At 38.2% G+C, this 25,039-nt stretch overlaps 1 protein-coding gene across 6 annotated transcripts in view; it reads left to right on the top strand.

The window, feature by feature from the left end:
- NAV3 (neuron navigator 3) overlaps nucleotides 1-25,039 on the top strand; it is a 268,312-nt gene that overhangs the window by 133,987 nt on the left and 109,286 nt on the right. For all 6 annotated transcript variants that reach the window (XM_082055777.1, XM_082055776.1, XM_082055774.1 and 3 more), the window contains 3 exons: nucleotides 8,345-8,460; nucleotides 22,656-22,764; nucleotides 23,180-23,563. In XM_082055777.1, coding sequence (XP_081911903.1) covers nucleotides 8,345-8,460; nucleotides 22,656-22,764; nucleotides 23,180-23,563 — 609 coding nt within the window. The remainder of the gene's footprint in view (nucleotides 1-8,344; nucleotides 8,461-22,655; nucleotides 22,765-23,179; nucleotides 23,564-25,039) is intronic.

Here is a 25,039-nt window from a genome sequence, read left to right as displayed (position 1 = left end):
TATAGTATTTAGTGACAATTTTACCACATATTGATGTCATTTCATTGCATGATGGAGATATCTTATCATTCTTTTAAGCTTCATCATGAAGCAAAGTGTATTTTGAATTTTAAAGGGTGATAGAAGCATGATCTTCCAGTAAAAATTGGTATTAATAATCATCTCTGCTTCAAACAAACAGCAAAGGAAACTGTATTTGAAGTTAAGTCTCACATGAAAATGAAATTCTCAGAGCCAGGGTCTGATCCCAGAATGCCATAAACCCAGAGTAATAGACCAACTTTGATGAGGTTACTTCAATGTGTGTCTCTGTAACTGAGAGCAGAATCTGACCCAAAACCACACAGTAACTCCATTCCTTACTATTCTCAAGGGCTTTGTAATAGTACACAATGATTTCATAGAAGAATATAAATATAACCAAGGATAATATATCCACATTTCCAAAGTCAGAATATTTATTTTTGTGGACATATGGCAATTAGAAGTGTGCGCGAAGCTGGGGCACTGTAGACACACTTTCTTGTTCTTAAACACAACTGTTTTCTGAGCGGTCACCACAATTTATACACAGAATTTTCAGGTATGCTTGTTAGCTGCTAGAACAGCTGTATAGATCAAAGAGTTAACAAACAGTAGTTATCATTTAGACTAAGATTTAACAGCTAGAAGAAATATCTAGGCTCTATACATTGGTACTGCAGTCCTTCTATAAATTTGAAATATAATTTAATAAAAATACAGTGCATTTTATCCAGAATCTTGCAGGATATTGCAATATACTGAAGTGATGAATGTAGGCTGATTACACAAGGACAAGTAGGCTAGTGCTTCTTCTTGTTTGTTTCTGATACCTGCAGATTTTATGTATTTTGCAATATTTCATTGTTACCCAAGAGGATATTACTGTAGATTTGTGACTAAAAGAAAATATTCCAAAGACTTTCTTTGAGGCCAGCATATATTTTGCTTAAACAATGAATGCAGTGCTTTAATAATTATCAACACTCATGTTTTCAAGGAGTTGTGTATTTTTATTAGTGGACAGTAGATAGAAATATTGTTTCACTAGGAGGTTTTGAAATGATATATTGCACTATTCAGCTCTTTACTCTTGGTGTTTTGTCCTATCTGATATCGCATTGTATCTTTATGCCTCTTAAACACCATGGCATGGAAATTCATATGGGATTATTACTTGTCTTCAAAGATTAGCAGCAACAGAGTTGCATTTGAGATAGTCTAAGTGGGTATAATGTAAATTCTTCCATCCTCCTCAGCAAGTGATTATTTATTTTCAAATGCAGTTGTAAATGTGTTATTTACAAGCCAGCCCCTTATGTGTCACCTTTGAAGCTGACTGCATGGTCCAACTGAAATGAGAAAGGCTGAAATAGATGTAATTTAGTTGCCAGAAAGCTTGATAAGAGATAGAGTAAGAAAAACTACTACAAAGAACGTGTAAGAGACTGTACAATTGTTTAAAGTATACCAGCCACTACTTTAAATTACACATTCTTCTACATAGATGGAATTGGAGGAAAATGGAAAATCGTGCCATCTGCTAGAGGCCCTTATACTTGTATCAAAAATGGCCGTAGAATTTAGTTATCTTCTCAACAGCCTTTAAATTTCAGATGGAGAAAAGTAACACAGAAGTTGAGTGTTTACTAAGTTACAGGGAAAACAGAAAAAAGAAGTCTGCATCTTTCTCTTAAAATCGTAGCAGCAGAATAACAGTTTAATTGCTCAGTATTTAGACTTCTTAGCTTTCCTACGCATTGCTCAAAAGTGTAATATAACCTGTAATTCCAAGCATTTTATTGCACAGAGAAGAGCCTGTTGCATGCAATCATTGCTTTATTTTTGTGAGCCAAATTGTGTAAATTTGCATTATTTCCACAAAATGGGAAACATAACTAAGTCCCAGGAGTAACAGAAATATCACCTCACTCCCTGGTGCATATCCTTAGCCGATGTAAATCACCATAACCCTACATGAAGTATGTGATGTGTTGGCAATTAACGTTTGTTGTGGATTTGCTCAAACATTACACAAAAATTTCACTAGGAAAATGTTGAGCTGTAACTGGATACATGTACTGCAGTTTAGTTTTATTTTATTGACTCCTCCAGTAACTGCTGTAGGAGCTTAGCGAGTCTCTTTTCCATGGCTGGAATAAAGAATCTGAAGTGCACAAATCCCAGAGGCTGTGGAGCTCAGGAATTGCTTCCTGCCTGAGATGCTCAAAATATAGAAACTGCTGCAGATAATCAGCTGACCACTCATCATCCTGAGCTACACCTCTGTGTTGTGCATTGCTTAAATTTCAGTCCTTCAGCTAAACATGTAGTGTAATGATAGCAATATCTGGAGGAAGTTTCAGCACTGTCTGAATTGAGACCTTGCAGAGATATTCTTTCCCTGTCAATGCTAGACTACAAAAACCAGTTTCACACTCCTTTTGTCCCTGAAGAATAAGAAACTCGTAACTTCATCTACCTAATAGTTGGTATAGTGAAGATGGGGCCAGACTGTTCTTTGAAATGCAGAGTGATAGGATGAGAGGTAAGAGATGCAAGTTACAGCAGGGAAGAGGCTCATTAAAAGTTAGGAAAAATAGTTTTACCTGGAGGGTGGTGAAATCCTGAAGCAGGCTGCCCAGAGAGGCTGTGGGAGCTCTGTCCTCAGACATGTTCAAGGCTCATCCAAACGAGACCATGAGCAACTTAATCTAATCAAATCTACTTTGACCATTACTTTGGAACAGATGGCATCTAGAACAACTTTCTGATCTGAATTATGATTCTGTGAAGACTAAAGTGTTCACTAGATAGAGGCAAAGAAAGGCAATATCTGTGTAATAAATAAACATGTTATCACATACCAAAATCTTCTTCCTATCTCCTTTCCTATATGGTGATTGAAACAATTATATTATATTTTATTAGTAGACCATAGCTTCAAGGGTGCATGGGAAGTTCAGAGTGGCAACAAATGGAACGAAGGATATAATCCGGTTGCACCTCTGGAGGCACAGTGAAATTCAATTCTAGCTGCCTGTTCAGGATGGTTTTTTTACTGGTTTAGGGGAAAAAAAAAAAAACAACAAAAAAAAACAAACAAACAACAAACTATTCTTCAAGGATCCTACAAACACAGCATCTTCAGGGTTTGTTGAAGCCATATTTATGGCCAGTTTTGATGACTAGAAGCTACTTCTGGCCACAGATTGTGGAGTTACAGTGAAGTTTTCAGTAATTGTGTTTGTTAATAATAGATTGTGATGCTAAACATACTGCAACTCTTTTGTTAAAAAATGTGATGATTCAAAATGATGTTGCAGCCCTTTATTGATTTCTATTATTTACATTGCTGTTGTGAAAACAAAACTGTCAGTCACCACCAAAGTTTTACAATTGTAGCAGTGTTAAACATTGCTACCGATCTGGTTTACTTGTGACAAAAACACAGTGTTTAGAGAAATGCTCACATTTGCTTATGCTTGATTTTCAAGTAATCACGTAAGAAAAGTTCCCAGTGTAGAGGCATTGGTTTGGGAGATGGAAAGAAGGAAAATAAGTAAAGAAATCATTATAAATACATACTTGATTAATGCTGAGTTAGAACAGTAGCTTGATAATTCAGTTGCTTGCTGTTTATGATCTGAAATTATTATTTTAAATTGCCATACAGTCAAGTGTGATCTAGTTCCTTTGACTAAATAATCAGTAAAATATAGGATAAAGGACCAAAAAAGATACCCTGTTCACTCTCCTGCCACTGGCAATCATATTAACCCTTTCATAAACCAACTAAGCTTTCTTGTAAATTACATAGTCCCCACTACTCCAATAGGAAGGTTCTTCCAGAATCTTACACATCTCATTGTTAGAAATTGTTTACAGCCCACATGATGCGACTGCATCCATTTATTACTTTTTTAATATGTCCTTTAACTTACAATGTTTGTTTCCCTATTTTTGATTGTTCTTTTTAAACATGTGGGGGAATAATTCTACCCCCTTCCTTCTCTTTTGCAAAACTAAACCAAATAATCTATTTTCTTTCCTTTCAGAAGGATTTCTTATTCCCCATGAGCATCCTAGTAGCCCTTCCCTGCAGCTGTTCCCAATTTAACTCAGATGTCTTGAACATGGGTGATCAAACTGCTCATATTCCAGATGTGGTCCTGCCAATCTGTTACACTGACAGTGATACACGTTCAAGACAGCTGCACCTCAGAGAGTTGTTGGGAAAAAAAAAAAAAGAAAACCAAACAGCATTATTCATCCGATATCTTTTGGAATGTCGAATAAAAACCAAACAAATCTTTGATGTTATCTGTGTTTATCAAAGGTTGGCTGTTTCTTTAGAGACAGGAAATGACTGACTGTGTTAAAGACAGCTTATTAAGTAGTGTTCCAAATTCTGTTCTTAATTACTCCTTTACAGGCTCGTTTTAATCAAACTGAATGAACTTATGCAGGTGATTGAGAGCAAGATTTGTCCCATTAAACAAGTTTTATGCTTTTAAAAATACGTAGTATGTAACTCAGTGGGTTGGAGATAAATATATTCTCTGCCATGATTAAAATAGAAAACAGATTGTCCTGTTTTCATGATGGTTGCCTAAATTAACCTGTGTTGCAGATACACAACACTGGAAGAAGTACCAACAAGGTTGCTTTGCCTAAAGTGAAATTCTTTTCATTTTCCTTAAGAGACATGCAAGAATTAATTTTTTTAAGGCAGTGGGCTGTGAATTGGTAGTGGATAGAGGGGTGTTTAAAAACAAAGAGACATCTACATGCTTGGTCCAATGTATCACAACCTGTGACAAGCCTAGAGTAAAGCAGCTTGGGGTTTTGGGCACCCAGTCTATACCTGGACCTCCTTGTTCTTCAAGAGCTGAGATTCCTGCATGATTTTGCTTAGAAGTCTTTCACCCATAGTCTATTCTCAGCCCACTCAAGCTAACCTCGACTCCAGAAAAAAAAAGTAGGGCTTTGGCCATCTTATACCAAAAGGCCAGGGCTGCTGTGGAATTGCTGACAGCCAGAAACGCAGTGGACACATGGTAGGAGAAAAGCCATTGATAAGGACCCCATCCCCAGATTCCTCCTTGGGGTACCTCCATAACAGCTGCCCAAGGGCTGGGCAGATGCCTTTCGGCTTGTCGCTTCCAAAATAAATATCCAATTTTCTCGAGTAAGCAGAATTTAGACTGCTGCAAAATCCATAGTCCTCTGTGAGATTTCTGTTGTTGCCTCAGATAATAAGAATCATTGATGTTTTTACCAAATTAGACACAAAAATGCTGGATTAAGTCAGTACAGCAGTTTCTTTGTTATTTGTTCTGATAGCAAATCACATTTATTTTACATTAAATTTAAACTTTCAAGTTTCATGTAAGATAAAAGGGACATTTTATGCTTCTTAGATGTGTTATTTCAGGCTGCCTATAACATTAAGAAAACCATATCATATTTATATTTGGTTTGTTTTTCCATGGTTTTCTTTGTGCAAATTAAGTCAAACATTTTAAAATTATTAGCATTATATAATCTTTGCCATTCAGTATTTTTACTATAAGGCTTAGACTCTAAACCTATCTTTTGTACCAGAAACTGGATTTTGTGCTGTAAATAATCCCACCAATCGAATTCTAAAATTTTGAATGGAAATGTCTGCAAATATCTCTTCTCACAGTGTTTCTCAACTTATCTTCCTAGTTATAGCTGCATCAGGTTTTTGAACATGGAAGAAAAGCCAGCAAAACACTGAAGAATGGGAATGTGCTTTAATGCTGTTTGGTATATCTCTAAAAGTTTTGGGCAAGCAAAGTTTTGAATGAGTGAAAAACTTGTATTCGTTGTTATTTCAAGTAAACAGATTCAGTGATAATGCAGAAGTTTAATTAGTTGTTGTAAATCACTCATTATTTGTTTGTACGCTTGGAGGGAGATCCAGCCCTTTTAACTTAAGTATCTATGTTCCCATGCACTGAATAATGAGTTATGTATTCAGTTGTATTGTTTTATAGGCAATAGTCACAGCCAGAAGACAATCTAGATCATTGAAGTTCTGTTTTACCTGTACCTCCCATCTACAAGGTGAAGAATCAGTGCAAATATTGTCTCAGTGGCCAATGGAGGTCCAGACCACTTAATTATTTTCTGATTATAGATGTCCAGATAAACAAGAATGGATGCTTTCTATCCTTTCTTGGAAGATAGCTTACATATAAGGCTCTTGACCATTCAGGGAAGGGTTCACATCACCCTTCTGGACTGATGCAGTGCTTGGTGGTTGAACACTTGTACAATCAGGAATGCAGTATCACAGGATTAGAAGGAGAACAGGCAAAAAGGATCTCTTCCTGTTTCTACCAAGAGATAGATGGATGTAAACTCTGTATACATTTTGTGGAGAAAGCTAGGAATACTTGAAGTGCACTCACCTAGCTGGGTGCTCTTCCTACAAGACCAAAAGCAACATACTCTTTTCCAGTGTTAACGAACTCCAGCCTTGCTCTGGCTCCAGCCCTGACAGCTCCGTGATCTGGGTTTGACAAAAAGAGTCCGGACCACTTCAATTATCATTATTATAACTGCCGTTTTCTGAGATGTTTTTGGCGCTGATAGTTTTCCCTGGTCTGATCCAGGACTAAGTCTCAGCACTAAACCCAGCCAGGAATACTCATGAGTATTCATGACCTCTCAAAGTGGCTTTCAGTAAAAGCAGACAGACCCCTCATTCATTATGATTATTTGAAGCAATATGGGAAAGTAGGTTGGATTGTGGAATTTCAGTGTGTGTTCATTGGGGACGGATAGAATGGACTTTTTTTTACTTAAGATGCTGTCCTCAAACACCAAATGTAAAATTACGTTCAAGGTCAGTAGGACATAGTTAACCATGCAACATGTGCTGAGCTTGTTTCTGGTGGTGTGTGACAGAGAGAAACTGTAGAAGAGAACAGAAAATAGTTTTTTATAGGGCAGTTAACTGTTTCCAGCAACCCAAAAGTACAGAAATTGATAAGAAAGACAGTGCATCAGATCAAACATCGTTTATATTTCTATTTCTGTGAAAGTAGAGTGAGACTTAAATGACTCTAATGAACAGATTCCACCACAACAGTACTAGTGCCGTTGTATGTGAATATATCTGCTCTTCCAGTTACTGTTATGAATTACTGAACAAATCCAGTAAGTAACTTCGAATAAAATGCAAACTGGAAAGCTATTTCATAAAATATGTTTCCATAGAATTGTTTTGAGAGACAAGTCACTGTTTTTATCACTTACATTTATAAAATACACATTTATCACACAGTTAAATGTTTGTGTTTACAGTTTAGTTGGTCATTGAAAACACTTTATGGCGAATTTAGATAATTGAGATATAAAAGTAACATTTTAACATTAGAATATAAATATTTCACTAGTCTTTTTAGAAATCAAATGACTGAGTGCACTATTCATGTCAGGAAAATTGGAAGAAATTAAGCTCTCAGTGAAGATTTTTCCATTTTATTTCAAGAAGTGGCTAGTATATAGAGATGTATTCTTCTACTGTATACAAATGTGATAAATGTTGCTATTTAATGGCATCATAGTTTAACAGTTCCTGTGTAAACTAGGTGCTACAGTTGTTCCTTAAGAAGAGACAATATTTGTGTGATCTATTTTGTATTATAATCCACATGCTTGTTTATTTCTTGCTATTTACCATTGTGCAACAGCAGATAACTGTATTCAGCAAAGGGTACTCATTACAATTTATCAATGATATCCACAGAAATATACCATCAAAGAAAACATAGGTTATTTGTTAGCAAGTTAATGGATAAACTCATATTATCCCATTACCCCAGAGTTATATAAGGGGCTTTATCAAAAGAAGCTACACATAGATTTGAATATCTGGGACAGATTTCCATTCCAGCCTTGCATAATCTTCTTCCCACATGGCCTTTCTTGCTTAATATTTCAGCAATTACAAGTTTTCATTTCCCTTATATGTGTGCAGGGATGTGACTTAACAAATTTAAATGGATTCTGCCTATATCTGGTTGACACTTCTTGCAGAGAAAAAGTGAGGTAACAAAATGGCTCCAAATTTTGCAGTTTTCACTCTGACTTGTTCTTGAAGAGGGAGACAGAGAGTGTTCCTAGTTGCTTGCAAATTTGTGTAGCTGGAGTCAAACTAACACAGTAAGAATGTGATATTCATGGTATTTTCAGCATATAGTGACATGATTCTAGAATGGAACCGTCGTTTCCATTAATACATGAATGACAGATAATAATAATAAATCTTCTTGCTTGATTTCAGAACTCTCTCAGAAAATGACAGTACCTCTTTACCACCTGCTGATTCCTGTACCAGTCCTACTAAAATGGATTTGTCATTCAGTAAGACTGCCAAACAGTGCCTAGAGGAGATATCTGGTGAGTAACAGTAAGTCAGGAAAAGCCTGTTAACTTATTTATTTACATCTGTTTCTTACCAGGAGCTTGGCTATCAGTTGAAATGATACTTCTGACCTCTATTCATGAGTGGTATTAAATATGCAGAAAAATTAGGTCACGAACACTTAGTGCTTAGAATGTACAGTTTTCTTCTCTGAATTGTCTCCTTCTGTTGAAATATCCTCTTCATCATTTTGCAGAAACTGGGCTTTGACAAGCTAGGGTTTCAAGTCATTATTGTTAGTGATATTGAGTGCTTCAAGAGGAGTGGTGGAAAATCTGCTTCAGAATGTTTGACACTGTGATGCACTTAAGATCATCAAATTAAATCATAACATCACAAAATACACAAGATATATTTTGGTTTTATAAATGAATCTCAGTTCAGAAAATGGGAAAATGAACAAGTTCTTACTATTGTACGTGACTTTTAAGCTTCTGCTAGAGTTAAAGCTGCTAAAGGTTGTGTTCTGGAATTCCTTGTAAACCTGGAGTAAAGTCCTTATTAGGTTACAAATGCAAAGGGATTTTCTCTTTTTTAATCATATTGGAATAGTTCCTTTGAAGTCCACAGAGCCGTGCTGATTTACACCAAACCAGGATCTGGCCATAACTCTGCCTATGGATGCAAAAAGCAAAGTGTGTCACAGCTGACTTTCTCATCAGGACTGAATTGCACTGCAGGGTTGTGTGGGAGTACTTTCAAAGGGCCTCTTCACCAGAGCTGTTTTTCTGGGGCCTTGGGGTTTATTTTTTCACTGTTGTTATTGTGATTTTTTTTTTCATTGGCATCTTTATTCTTATTAACATTTTTATGAGAATAAAAGGTGAAATCTTCTCTCACTGGACTCACCTGTAGTTTTGCCCTTTTAATCCAAATTTTTAAAATTCAAATGAATGTGTAACAATTCATGTGGTTCTTTTTGCACAGGATATAACTCACTTTAAAGCACTCATTTGACACATCAGTCTAAAATTATCTCTCCACCAGAAGGGAAATCAGATGCCTAAGCTTTGTGGGACTGCCTTGGCATTTAGCTGACTCATACAGAAACTAAGGTTTTGTCCTAGTTTGTCTCAGTCCCTTTGGAAGTTTCCCAAGTCTAACAATCCCTTATTTTCACAGCCAGCTTTTATAATAAATGTCTTACCCCAAAACATGGTGAAATGTTCCCTAGAGGAGATGCATGACTGTTAAAATTAAGGTAAAATATTACTTTTAATTAATCCAGAAATCAGACTCATTGGTCTTGCATGTGTCAAGAGTATAACTGAAACACTTGTGTGTTTCAATCAAAAGATGTTTCAGGGAATTAGCCACAGAGATGTTAAAAAAAATATATATATATTAGTTCACTACCTGGTGAATTGATCAAACAGGATGTCTCCTGGCCTTTTACTGTTCTGAACAGAAATGCAAGAGGATCAAAAAGAAGAAAATGGCATAAAGGGCACCAGACATCAGAGATGTTTCTAATCTGATTATTTGGGTTCAGCAGTTGACTGACATAACAGGCAGTAAAGCAGAACAACCGGGAAAATGTGGTCAATGGTTTGTTGTATACAGAGGAAAATAGACGTGTGCCACTCATAATTGGCTGTTAGCATCAAAATGAATGAATGGATCAGGTAGTACATTTGCTGAATAAATAATTGTCTGTGTTGGTGAATTGTCACCACGTCATTGGTGATTCTGTTTTTGGTGAACCTGCATGGAAAAAATTTCATGTGATGGCTGCTCAGGGGAGTGTTCCGTGATGGATTAGCCATGGGAAAGAACAATTAAGTTCTGTTATATAGGAGCATCTTTATTGTGGTATGATCAAGTGATTATACCAGTAGTAGCAAGGAGGTAAGTGAGGGTTGTTTCCTTGATTTGGTCACTTATACCCAGGGTGGTAAGGGGTGAATCCCACCTGTGTTGTTTCTGCTTCTTTAGTCTTTATTATTTTTATAGTGCCAAATATTTACACCTAAGGCTAACATGGTCAGGACTAAGATATCTTAGTCTATATCATTGCATAAACTGTTTCTCTACTTTCAGAATATTTACACACTCATGTTTGTTATCATCTCTTGGCTGAATATTACTGCTCCCATAAGTAGCCAAGCAAATCCTATCAGAGATTCTAATGTACTTCAGGGCAAAATCTGCCAATCAGTCTCAAGATAATGCTGTGAGCATGGTTTGTTCAAGTCTTCTCCACAATATAGACAAAGCTTGGATGAGGACAACGTAACTTTAAAAATATTTAGGAGTGGTTGTTCAGGCACCATTCTCCTGGAGTGTCTCAGGATACCAAAACCAAGCTAATTTCCTTGCTCTAGTAGTAGGCAGTCACAGGTCTGTTTGCTGTCCCCAGCAAGGTAATTCCCATCCCTTTGCTACTGTCTCAATACTGGTGGGAAGGAAGTAGAGAGGGAAAGCAAGAAGCTGTAGGAGTAGTTTCCAACTCTCCTTTGCTGTGTCTTTCTCCCTGTTTCTAAGGGAGCTGGATACCTTTAAACTTTCGTGTCTTCCACCCTGCAAGTGATCACCTGGTTTTACTTGCACAGCCATGAGAGGCGGATGGTGCTGTAAGGTGAGAGAGATGATGAGGCTGGTGTAGGCATGGACCCAGAAGTGCTGCCCTGATAAAGAGAATAACCTCTTTATTGTTAGCTAATCCTCATAAATCTGCTGCCCTAGGTAATTTCCTGCATGGCTTATGCCTAAAGCTGGTTCTGCCTCTCGGTAGAGCTACTGTAAATCTGAGTTTCTTCACCTTTCTTCTGTCTCCATGAAGAATTTGTTCCAGATGTGACCTGAAGTGCTTCAGACTTTTATCCTACCATTTCTTTTCTTTTCTTTTTTTTTTTTTTTTTCCCCTGTGGATATTCCACAGCTCAGCCAGAGCAGACCCAGATGTTTCCACAGTGCACATGCAGATAGCGGCACAGCTCATATGCAGTAGATATGAGGCTTTATGCACTCCTCACATCCCCTCTGCATTCATGGTGTCACTGATACCATACACACACTGAATGAGTCCCAGTTGTAGCCATGGGTCACTTGTTCAGTAGTTTTGATACATTCTGTGTACAGTACACTCATTGCACATGTGGCACACAGATGTGTAGACTTCTGTCTAGGAAATCACAGACAGAAATGTGGGAGTCTTTAATAAGGACCAGTTCTATAATCATGTATGAACACTCTTTCTTTCATGTACTTTATGTACCAGTTACCTCAAAATGACTACTCAGAATCTTTATTTCTGCAAAACTGGAGTATAACGTTATAGACAGGATTTTAAAACAAGAATGAAAAGCTGATAAAGTAATCTACTTTAGCACTTGTTTTTCAAGGTATGAATATGAATACAAACAAGTTGTTCAGACTTCCTTACCCTGTATTCCTACTTGTAGTAGCTGTGGCATTTATCAGTCTCTGATGCAAGTTTACTGGAGAAGGATGTCAGTAATTTAATTATTTAATAATCCATTGGCAATAACTACAAATATTATGTTATGAACTCAGTGGTAGTGTTTGCCTTTAACAGCTGTTTACATGTTCAAAGAGCTTAATGCAGAGTGTTTGATTAAATATTTATTTATGAATTTACAAATATTGACTAATTACAAAAAAATCTGAGGGATGAAACAAAAATGAAAGAGTAATTTTAAGAGTTATAGGCCAATATCAATGGCAGGATTAGCATAAGAACATTCCATTTTCGGACTTTTATGTTTACTGTTCTTCTTTTCTGGTCTCTGAAATAAATAGTTAATAAAAAGGTGTGGAAATGTTTACATTTTTTAAAGTAAGCTTAGCTTAGCATACTTAGCTTACTTACTTAGCATAATATTATATAATATAATCTTATGCATTTGCACATCTATTTCATAATTCATTCATAAGGCTCCGAACTGTGCATTGAGACTTCCAAGAAAGCCTTATCTGACAGCAAAATTTGTCCCTAGATTATTAGTTCTTAAAACCATTTTTAGAATTCCTTTTATGGAAAAGACAGTAAAAATAAGGTAATATGTTACACTGACTATGATGTGTTGGGGAAATTCCCTGTGCTGTTCTTGATTTAAACTTATTCCTGTGTGGTGAGTGGGGAATCCATTGAATTGCAAGGCAGGTGGAGAATAATACTCTGTCATGACATTTGCTCTTCTCTAGTCTCCTATACTGTCTGCTTAGTTTAGAAAGCTGTATTTGCTTGTTGCTATATTACAGAAATCTAAAATGGTGGGATGAGATTCACAAAAGTGACAATTTTCCACATTGCAATTTTATGTTTTGTTGAGTGACACCCTGCAGGGAGATGTGGTAAAGCAGGAGGATTAATTCAGTGTTCTTTGTGCTGAGCATTTGGTCCAAGATGTACATGAGTTTCTGCTGTATCTTAGGATGATCATGATGGCCTGTCTACTAAGTCAGGCCTTAATCCTAATGGGAGAAACGTTCATATAATCTTGTAAATAAGGGCAGTAGTATTGTGTTTGTACACACAAAGACTGAATGAAGGTTGTGTGAGTAGCCACAGTGTCTCCATATTCCAGCACTTGACTCACTATGTTTTTAATGTGTGTAGAAAAAGAATTGAGATGGGTGGATGCTGGAGCTGCCAGATACCCTCATGAGGCTCCCACACAGTTTCGGTGTCATTCTCATGCCTGCACGATGGCCTGTGTCCTGCTGGAGCTGGGCTGCAGCAAATAGAACAGGAAGGAGAAGAAACAGGTTAGCAGAGATGCTGAGACCCACTGGGTTGCCTAGGACCCAGCTGTACCCCTACCAGAGACTCTTCTAGCCTGCAGTGGTGGGTTACCTATTGCAAACACCACACGTGAGGTCTGGAATGGTTCATTGGGTGAAGACACTTCATCCCATCCCTAAGTTCTTTTCCTTCCAGCTGGAAAGAGAAATAAATATACCCCGCAAGTTCTGGCAGCCTTGTGTCTGGTCTATTCATGCTCAGAGCTGAGCGGATACACTAGGCATTGCTTCCCTAGCAGAGTAAAGCTTAGCACGAGGGAGTACACCCTGCCTACAGGTTTTACTGAAGGCAGATACAGTACCACAGGAATCAGGGAATCATAGAAAAGTTCGAGTTGGAAGGGACCTTCAAAGCTCATCTAGTCCAACCCCCCTGCAATGAGCAGGGACATCTTCAACTAGATCCAAGTTGCTCAAAGCCCCATCCAGCCTGGCCTGGAATGTTTCCAGGGATAGGGCATCTACCAGCTCTCTGGGCAGCCTGGGTCAGTGTTTCACCACCCTCATTGTAAAAAATTTCTTCCTCATTTCTGGCCTGAGTCTCTCCTTCTTCAGTTAAAAAATGTTACCCCTTGCCCTACCGCAGCTGCTACATATGTCCAGGCACACACACTGTGAGCTTGGCATGGGCACAGAGCAGGTCCATACCTGCCTACAGCTGACCATGGACACAAGCCACTGACTGTAGCTGTTTGGGCTTGAAAGGGCAGGTGAGGAAGTTACCATTAATTTGTTTGGAGTATTAGATCAGATTCTGCCTTGCTGTTTATGGCAAGAAAAGATCCTTTTCCCTTGATCCCAGTGCACCGCAATGCTGCCCAGGGCCAAACCCATGTCTTCTTCATTCAAAATATGACAACTGAGAATACTGTACCAATTTGAATACAAGTTGAGGTTTTAAAACCACTGAGTGGGAAAAGAGTGACATTACCCTTCATTTTGCAAATTTGCTATTCTAAATACAACCCTGTGGAGACTTTCTAACAACCTCTACTGTTTCTAGGCCATGCTGACCACGGGTGCCAGCAGCATGTTGCTGTGCAGGAGCACACAGGAGATGCTGGAGCTCCGCTTCCCCAGGCAGGCCATCCACACCAGCATCTTCATAAAAACCTTTCAAGGGCCCATAAGGCAGCCACTGCAAGTGGCAGACCCTGGGAGTAACCACAGCAGTCTTACTTTTTGTTTCCATGCTGAACAAGTGTCAGGCATTTAATATTTGGGAGGATTTTGTACTCAGGCTGACAAAGCATTCTTCTTGTCCTCTCTTTGACTTTTTGAGTTAGGTGGGGAGGGGAGTGGCATCTCCTCTTCTTGGGGACCTTGTCTTTCTAGGAATGCATCAGTGATTTAACATGGAAAACTGTCATTGCTTAAGACTACTGAATTATTTTCTATTTTAATTCTCTGTTTATGAGGGCTACCTAGGAAATGTATATCTTATATATCTTCCAAAACTGTAAACTAAGCCAGTGAAAAGCACGAAATGCACTGATGCTTCTTTTAACACCCATTTATTCATATAGGAAAGCTGCAAACAGTCTGTGATTCTGAGGGTGGCATTTTTAAAGGTTACTTCCTTGTCAAGGCTTCTCAGATAGGGATCTGAGACAAGTATATTATCACACTGACAAAAGCAGCATGTTGTTATACAACAATTTTCATATTTGTAGATTTCTACATAATGTTTTCTGAAATTAATTGCTCCTAGATAAAAAGTTTGTGCCTAATAAATTAGAATGAAATTCAGCTAGTTCTTTGTTCATCTGTCTGTTATTTCTGGAATTAACATCTTTTTGCCTGTGAGAAAAGGTATATATTCAAACATAAGTCTTCTTTCTCTCTTGAAAATATATCTAAAAACAACATTTAGAACTGGTAAACTTAGTTCAGACATGATATCAGTTGCTTTATAAGAAAATTAATATCCCATTATTAGCTTTTCTTCAGAAGATTGTGAAACAATGATTTTATTACAGCTTTTCAATTCCATACTAGCCTCTGAATCTCACAGAGATGCAAACAAGGTATATTTTAAGGAAGAAGAAATGAAATATTTCCTTTTATAAATGATCTTGCTGGATAGGTTCTGTTGTGTTCCGTTTTTTAGCTTATGATATTAAATTATATTTTTTTTAATTTAGAGCAGAAATTGCAAGACTGAAGGTCCATTTGCAAACCTGCTTTTAGTTTCCTGCACAGGGAGCAGCAGGGATATGGAAGAAATAGTTTGTCATCCTTACCTTCTGGGGAGAAAAATAGGATTTGACCATGAGCTAGGTCTGTTACTGTAGCATCCCGTTCAGGTGAAGCTGTGTCTTGAAACCTGTAGCACTGTAAACTGGGCAGAGGCTTCTGTGTCTCCGGTTTAATTCACTAGGATGTTTGCTGCCATGGCAGCCAGCAGCATTCGCTGCAGTAGCAGAGAAGAGTCATATATCTGGGAATGCAGGTTGAATACTAAAACGTAAGGAGGCTTGTGCAGAGCTTTGCTTCAGTGGTTAATTTTGGCTCTTTATTGAGCTCTGACGTGGAGGCTGTACTTGCAGTTCTGTGTCAGCCCATCTGAAGTGAGGAGCCGTGCACTGGGATCAGTCATGATCTGGTGAGAGGGGGGAGGAAAGCCCGAGACGGCACTTGTGCCTACTTTGGATTTCAGAAGGCAGCAGCTGTAGAGAGAGATGCAGGCCCACCGCTCCGATGAGACTGGTGATTGGATGGAGAGGGGAAAACACAGTTGGCTTTTGGGATTACTTCTGTGCTGGAGCAGAGTGTTTGATCAACTCGCTTCTGCTTGAGAGAAGTCCAAGTGAAAATGACTGTAAGTACTGCAGATTAATGTGACGGAAGAGAAGTGGCTTAGCAGAGGCAGCAGCGTAATTTTAAGGAAAATGACTGTGCCTGTCTAGTCATTTACAGTACGTACTCTGCATGTTCGAGCTGTGCTTTTCATTGTGAGCACAAGTATGTGCCACCTGGGATGTGCAGCGTGCAGTGATGGAGGGATCACCTCCCATACTTTTCAGGAGAATTGAACTGCTGTCCATCTCTGAAATATGAAATCTAACTGAGGTGAAACCTCAGCCGGAAAGATGCAGCGATCTGCTGAGCTGTCAGTGTTTAAAGGCACGGACGTTAGAAGAGGGTGTGTTCGTCTTCAGAAGCAGAAGTCTCTAACCAATCTCACGCTCATCAGTGAAGGGGAGAAGAGGCGATACTCATGCAGGGAGAACTGGTTTGGAAACGCCTCCAAGTCCAGCCAGACTTACCATCAGCGGGAGGCAGAAGCTGGGAGCAGGGGCTCCCTTTCCAAGGGACTCTCCCAGTCTGTGCACTCTCTCTGCCACCCCAGCCTCACCACACCCCAAGCGTTTCAGGCACTACCACCTGCTGGAAGCAGGATATCCAGGAGGTCGGGAGACCGGCATGCAGGTGAAGGCTTCAAGATTGACAATGAGGAGGGGGGGAAATCAGATGATGAAAATGCACCCTGCACGGCCCATTTCCCCCACAGGAACTGGGCAGAGGAGGAGGAGGAGGAAGGCTGCTTGCGTGAAGGGACTGCACATCTGGATGAAGACGTCATAATAACAATGCTGGGGGACCTAGAACAGGTCCTTTATACTGATATTTTAGGTAAGTTGACTTCGACTTGACATCAGAAAGGGCAGGAGACCCAAGTGTTAGCACATATCTGCATGAAACAGATTTTTGATCTTGACAGTGATTTCACCAGACAGAACTGGGTTTATTTGCAATAGTATGCAAAAATAGGGTCTAGACATTTCTTCCTTGTTTGCTTACTCTTACCTCTATAGACTGTATGAAGACAAATATCTAAATCACTTTTGATGGGTGCATAGGCAGCAACAGCCTGTGAATAACTGAGCACAGTTTGCTTATCTGAAAAAATAAGGTGAAACATTTATGTGCTATTAGTTTACTCACAAATAATTTAGTTTTAGTGACACTTTTTCTCATGAATCTAAAATTTAAATCTCGACTCCAAGCTTTGGTTTAGATAGAAAATATCTCGGCCTACCTACAAACTGTCTCTCCAGCATTGCTTCCCACTGACCCCCTGGCTGATAATTTCATCCATATACATGGAATTGTGAGTGTCAGGGTTTCAGTTTAGTTTAAATAGCCAGTTTAGTTATATCAGTGCATGCCATAGAGCATTTGAAGTCCACAGCCATAGGTGCTTCAAAAGGCTTCTGTGTTACTGACTTCGCTTTTCATCTCTCAGCCCTTTATGAGAGTTCTCAAAGTGTTCATTTCCAAAGCTTTGTTCTTCAGCCAGTCAAATGATTGAAGTGGCTGCTCACTTTCCAAGGTCATGTAGTGTGTGTCTGGCCTGGAGGATCCTTGCTGGTGGATATGTGAATCGTGATTGTGTTTAAACATTCAGGATAATTTTTTTGCTGTGTATGTAGTGTAAAAAGCTATAATCTCAAAATAACAAAGAATAAAAGTCTTCTCTTTTTATGCATACCTTTTATTACTAGGCTGTTCCAGTATGCTAAAAGGGGCTTGGTAGCAAAGGAAGCTGAGCTTTCCACCTGCTCCTGCTTTTCAGCTGTGTGTCACTGAGAAGATCCATTTTTTTCTTGTGAGCCTCAGTTTCCCCATCTGCAGATTAACACTCGTACTTTCCTTTGTGACTAGAGTTAATATCTAAAAGTGGACAAATCTCTGAGGAACTGATTATTATTTATAAATCCTTTTATGAAAATCAGACAATTAATGAAATTATTATTCTCCCATTTATATGTCTTGTGCTGTAATTACACATGTGGAAGTACTGAAATGATTATGAATAGTATTATTAAATGTGCAAATATAGATGAGCTTCAGAATGGTGAATGTAGAAGTTCAACCTAGATGATTAGTGATTTCTGTACAATGCTTACTTAATTTTCCTGTGTACATACCTCATACAATGGAAGAAATTAATGTGTTCTCTAGAAATTTGTTGAAAGAACCTGTAATGGTTCGCTGCTAATAGGCAAGAATTTGGGGACAATCTTTTGGAATACTCATGTTTAACATATGATGAAGCCTATAGTGATTTGAGCAGAATGTATTTCATGGAGTCAGTAAAATATTTACATCAAACTTTCTTGTAAGGGGAACAGAATTTGGACAGAATGTTTTGGAGTACCCTGCTTTTGGTCTTTCTTATCGCAGTCTCTCCATGTATGAAACAGAATCGTGTTTCTTCAGCCTACAAACCAGAATCACTTGAGATAACAAGCTAGGGAGCATTTCTAATATGTTAGGTCATGCAAATATGGACAGACTCTATGCTGGCAGTGAACCATAGCAATAAGGAACAAAGTGCCCAGGGAGATTGATCTCCCTTTGAACCTATACATTGTGTTCCAGTCCTGCTGCAATAAGCACCATAGTGTCTCTTCTAGGCAGGTTGTAGCTGCCTTTCAGAATTAAAATAAATCACAAACAGCATTTATTCACCATCCCTATCATCCTCTGTACTGAAGGAGGCTTGATCTAGATGGGGAGCCACAGTGCTCTCCTGAAAGTGGAGGTGATATCAGATGCAAGTTAGGTATGAGGATCTTGCACTCAGTGCAGAAAATTTCTCAATCATCATGTTCAACTGTTGGTACTTTCTGACTTGCTCATCCATGATACAGCATGAGTCCATTGATAGAGCCTTAAGAAAAGCATGGAAAGAAGAAAGAATAATTATTTTAAAAATACTTAATAGTTACACTTATGAGTATTTTGTACGTAGTACTTTGTAGTATTTTAAAATCATAAAACTCCAGTTTTATCTTTTTTTAGAAAAAAATGGTGAAGGGGCTTTGAAATTGCCCTTTGTGTCATTGAGAGATCAAAAGAGATTAGGCCTCAAACTTTTCACCTTTCCAGGATAGAGTAACATCACTTCTATGCTATAATTTGTCTGAAAGTGAAAAATTCTTTTCTGTGAAAATATATTGTGGCAGTTTGCCATATATATGTACCTTTTTATTTTGTATTACAATTATACCTTAAGGCTTTGTTATGCTGTTTACTGTACAATATATATTTAAAAAGACAGTTGTTGTCATTTTTGCTACAAGAATTTGTAGTACTAACATACAGCAAAGGACAACTAACAAGGATAAACAAGGAAGGAAAGGGCAAAGTCACTGCAAATATTAAGTATATTCAGTTCCTCAAATAAATATAAAGGTAAAGCATTGCGTTGGCTTTAATTCTGCCTGCTTATGCCCTGGAACTTGTATTTCTGTGTGTAACAGAAAACTGTCTTATACCAACATGTTACTGCTTCACCTTTGGTCTTAGGCAGGCAGGTACCAGATCCTGGATGTCCCCCATATAGGTGTTATGGCAGGAATGTAATGTGCTCCTGGTAGTGAATTTGTGTGCATTTAGCAAAGGGGAGAAAGAAAAGGACAGCGACAGTGAGGAACTGAGCACACTGCAGGAGCTGCCTGGAGGCAGACATGGTCAGTCTGCCTGGGAACTGTCTGGGCTTCCAGCAGCAGGTTCAATCTAACAGGACTTACTGGTCTACAGCTTTGCTTTGGCATGAGCCCTTTTGCCACCCAGGAGTCTCCCAGGGTGGTGCAGAAACCTCTGCAAACAGTACACGGGATCCATGAGTAGGTTGATAAGCAAGCTGCTTAGTTGAGCTTTTTCAGTTTAAAACACAATAGTAGTTGTGGTAATTTCAATCTGCATGTGAACATTTGCCTCCTGCAAGGTATTATATGTAAAAATGCACACATGCTACATACTTTATGTAACAAAAACCAAAAACAAAAACAAAAGCAAATTAAAAAGTAAACGGGCATGTCCTTGGGGTGTGGCTTGAGAAGATGGAGAGTTTGATAGCAGTCCTGAGCCTGTATCTCCACGTCTTGTCTCCACCCTGTCTGGTGTTGACCCCACAGTCAGTTCTGCAGTGCCAAGCCAGAGGTTTATGCACTGCTGGACCATGAAACCTCTGAAGAATTGATTTGGAATGATAAACAAGCAAACAGCAGTTCCTAAAGGACTGTTTGGCTTCAGCAGAGAGGACAGAAGACTTAAGCAGGTCAGGGTAGATGGGAAAAACTCAAACTGGCATTTCTGTCAAAGCTAGCTTAACATTGAGCCACAGCTTCAGGGTATATTGGCTACAACCATACATCATTTGCCTATCAGGGAAGAAATAAAGTATATATGGAATTTATATCAAATTAATTATTTCCATTTAATGTGAGGAGCTGGGATTTTTCCTCAGTACCAGCAGAGTGATTGGATATTAAGATCTGGGATGCAGAAGAAAGTACAGTAGCAATTCAATTTATCAATGAGTTCAAAGTCTTCGTCTTTTAGCCAAAACTCAAAATTAAGGAGCTTAAGTGAACCATTCTTCAAATGAAGTTTTCTTCTGTAAATTGCCCCTTATTTGAAATAATTGTCACTGTGTATGTTAAAGGACTATTAAACCCATGCTTGCAGTTTTACTGTAAGTCCCCCTTACCATATTTTTCCCATGCCTTCAAACAGATGTGGCGTTGAGATCTTTTTGCTTTACCAGGACATTTTGTGTGTGTGTGTGTTTTACTTTTCCAGAATACTTTGTTATATATATAATTTTCATTGTTTCCAGCCCTATGTTGAGTATTTCCCAGCTCTCTGTCCTATGCAACTTTTCTAGCAAGCTCTACATTAAATTCTCTTTCCTATTTTTCCCATTTTTTCCACTCTGCTTTTTTTTTCTTTGGGTTTTATTGTTTTTGTTTGTTTGTTGTGGGGTTTTGTTTCTGTGTTTGTTTTTTTTTTGTCACCTTGTCAAATGTCTTCTACATGCTTTTTCTCTTGTCTCTCTCATTGAATGGCATGCCATGCTTTTCCTCAGAGCCTTCACTGTTGTCGAATATTCTGTAAACACACACAAACCTGTGAGGAGTAAAGGTGGCTACAGAATGAGGAATACAGCAACTGGAAGAAAAGTGTTTGCATATGTATTTTACATTTTACAGATGTGAAATTCTATAGTGATATGTGGTATTTTGCCTCTGCTTGGATTTCTAATATTGATTTTTATATGATGTTGAGTTTAAATTCATCAGACTATCTCTTGTTACATGTATTCAAAGATGAAACAGATTCTTGATGTCATGAGTACTCCAAGATTAGAGTAAAAGCTTGTTCTGAATGAGAATACTGAGATCTAGAGTTAAATATTAGAGATCATTCTAGTGGATGCACAATATCATTCTTGATAATAACATTTCCAGAATGAGGACTAAAATTAAATTAACAAGGTGAGGTATGATATGGAATTTATCAGTACTAGAGTCAAAACAAAATTGCTTGCACTCCATGTTCAGCATTATACACATAACTAGAATAATGATGCTTCTTGCCAACCTTCCTTCAAGCAACAGATACAGTTCACGACCAGAAGGAGAACACCAACCTTGGATAAATCAATGACTTTATCACAGATTGTCCTTTGAATTTTTCTTATTCTCCAAAAGAAAAATTGAACTAAAATTCCTTGATATAAGGATATGCTAGAAAACATGCATTTCTATATCTTCATATATAGTTTTTGGAGGTTGCTTTGAGGCTTATTACATTTTCCTTTTGTAACACATATAACTTTTTTTTTCTTCTGTGTTTTGTTGTTGTTGTTTGTAATGTGAAGTAAACATGACTGAGGATGTTCAGTGAAGTTCTGTGTGCTTTGCTATTCAGAAGAAGAGACTAGCTTCTCACAATGGATCCTTGAAGGCTGTTAAAATCCATAATTGTGTAAATGGCACATCTACTTGGAGTGTTCAGATTTTTATTCCAAGAAGAATACTTTTTTATCCCCTATGAAGAATAATCTCCCCCTTCAGGAAACCATTACATTTCATGAAAGATGCTTTATTAAGTGCCTGACTTAAAGAGTGCTTTGAAATAGCCTGGATGTTAAGTGCATACTAAAGAGTTGTTGTAGCAGTCATCCCAGTTCTTTCCAGACACAGATTTACTGTGGTTTTATTTCCTACCAAGTCATGTAAAATGTCAAGGAGGAAGAAGGGGCTGTGTAATGTATCAAGTGGTCTGGGGCTGCATCGTGCCTTGATTACAGAGGATAAAAATCCCAACACTCTAAATCTGAGTTTCATTAACGGATATGGGCCCTGACAGGGATACTTCACCAGGATTCTTTCTAGTGGGTTTTTTACATATCACATGTTATTTATAAGCATGTGTAGGTTTTATTACTGCAAGAGTGAGGTTTTATTTTTAGAAAGATTAAAGAGACAGGCTTATTTACAAACAGATGTGTGTATTCTCAGCTGTGTATACATGTGTGCACTTTATTCAACCTTATATGCTCATGTGCACTAAAATGTATGTTGGTTTTATTGTTTTCTTCCAGGGGAAGACCCTGAAACAAGAAGAATGAGGACAGTAAAGAATATAGCAGACCTGAGACAGAATTTGGAAGAAACTATGTCGAGCCTTAGAGGGACCCAGATAAGTCACAGGTATTTGGGTTTTGTGTAGACTGCTAAAAATTTGGAGTGTAGGAGAGCATTACTAGTTGCTGAATGGATTAGAAGCTTGCCAGTGAAAATTAGCTATGACGCTAGCCATATTGTTTGCTAGGCTGACTCGACAACTTAAATGTGACTTTAATATACTTTACTATCAAAGTGTCTTATACAGTCATTCACAAAAATGGTTATTGTCTGATATACATCTGCTTAGAAACCTATAAAAGTTATTTTAGGTTATTTTATAAGTACAGGTTATTATATACACTAATATGTGTGCACCTGGAGAAAATCACACACACAAAGAACTTTTTAAAGAAATATATATTCTTCCAGCCTTTGCTTTTCCTTCTTTCTCAGGAACAGAGAAAGCACAGTTCACTGACTTCTCCATTTTGTTTGGCAGCACATTGGAGACAACATTTGACAGCACTGTGACAACTGAGGTGAATGGCAGAAGCATACCAAGCTTGACAAGTCGGTCCACCCCAGTGACCTGGAGACTAGGGCAGGCCAGTCCTCGGCTGCAAGCAGGAGATGCCCCGTCCTTGGGCGCTGGGTATCCCCGCAGCAGCGCGAGTCGCTTCATACACACAGACCCCTCGCGATTCATGTACACCACCCCGCTTCGCCGGGCAGCTGTTTCTCGCCTTGGAAATATCTCACAGATCGACATGAGTGAGAAGGGAAGTGGCGATTTGGACATGTCCTCTGAAGTTGACGTTGGTGGCTACATGAGCGATGGGGACATTCTTGGGAAAAGCCTCCGAACTGATGACATCAATAGTGGGTAAGAAGCATTTTCTCCCCATTTGAACTAATGCAAAATTGGCAGGTTTAATAGGATTTTTTGTAACAAATATTGGCACACAAGTGGAAGTTGCATCATGGTTGCTACCTAAAAATATACATATTAAAAAAATCTAAACCAAACCAAAACAAATACCTAAGCTGCCAGGGATGTTCTCAGCTGCCTTCAAAAGCAGTTTTTCTCCTATAACATCAAGATGGCTTTGCTTTCAACTGTGATAAAAGCACAGGTACTTCTTATTACTTACTGGAATTTCTTAGTTATCTGGTAAACCATCATTTTGCACTGCTTGCCCTGAGATGGGTCTTCTTTCAGCATTTTTATGTTTTGTTTGAGATGGTAGTTATGGTATTGGATGCATCTGATGAAAAGCGGTTGCTGACAGCACTGACTTTCTCTATTTCCACTTCAGATATTGTCTAGTGTAGTCTGTGTGATAGGCCTTTATTGCAATTTTTCAACTGTGCATATCATCTGAGCTGTAGGAATATCTTTTCATAAAAGATCAGTCACTCTCCTAGCATACCCAGGAGGAAGAATGACAATTATTTTTATTTTTGTTTGCTTAATCAGTTGATTGACTTTGGGGTACTGCATTCACTGTGTTGTTATTGTATAACAATTATTATATCAATCTCATTAACATGGGTCACTTACCTACGTTACTGTTTTATTCATACTTAAATTACTATTCAGTGCTGCTGTTGACATCTCAAAGGTGTTTGATGGCTGAGCTAAAACTGGATTGAATAGAAGTCCCATAGCATACATAGCCATGTCACACCACACTACTTCACTCTGTATGAATTTAGGACTCCTGCTGTCAATCTAATATTTTAGTTTGAATATAGCTGTGATTAGAGAATGGTGGCTGATGAAATAGGATACGATACATTCCTAAGGGCAAATGTAAGTCTATGATCAGAGTTCTTTCTAGAGTAGTGTCTCACCTCAAGCACCATCCAAAGACAGATTTCTAGAAAGAGCATAACTATAAAGAAAACATATTCCTATATCTCTCTGGTGCTCTGTCTCAGTGCTCTGTGAATGGAACAGTTCTGATAGGTTGTCCATAGCACAGCATTAGTAGTTGTCAAGGAGGATGCCATATTCATGTGTGCTAGAACAGGGAAAATATATATGGAAAAGGTAATACTTAAATGTCTGAAGACCTTTTATCATAAAGTATAAACACTGCATTTAATGGATGCATGTTTTTTTTAAAAAAATGAATAAATATATATATAGGGAATCCTTTGCAGTGCTGATGAGTTGTATTAATTAGCTTATCACATTAGGGAATTAATATAGTCATCTTGGGTGACTTTTATTTGCATCTGTAATAAGGATGACTCAACAGAGAGTAAGTTGCAATTTGCTCAGTTAACATTTTTAGGTGCAATAAATGTTAAAAACAAGTTAATAAGCTCTGAAAATTCGAGATTCATTGAGGCA

Source organism: Streptopelia decaocto (genome assembly GCF_964273445.1).
Source record: "Streptopelia decaocto genome assembly, chromosome: 1".
NCBI classification, from domain to species: Eukaryota; Metazoa; Chordata; class Aves; order Columbiformes; family Columbidae; genus Streptopelia; species Streptopelia decaocto.
The sequence above is the reverse complement of the archived record's forward strand: the minus strand, read 5'-3'. Positions and strand labels throughout refer to the sequence as shown.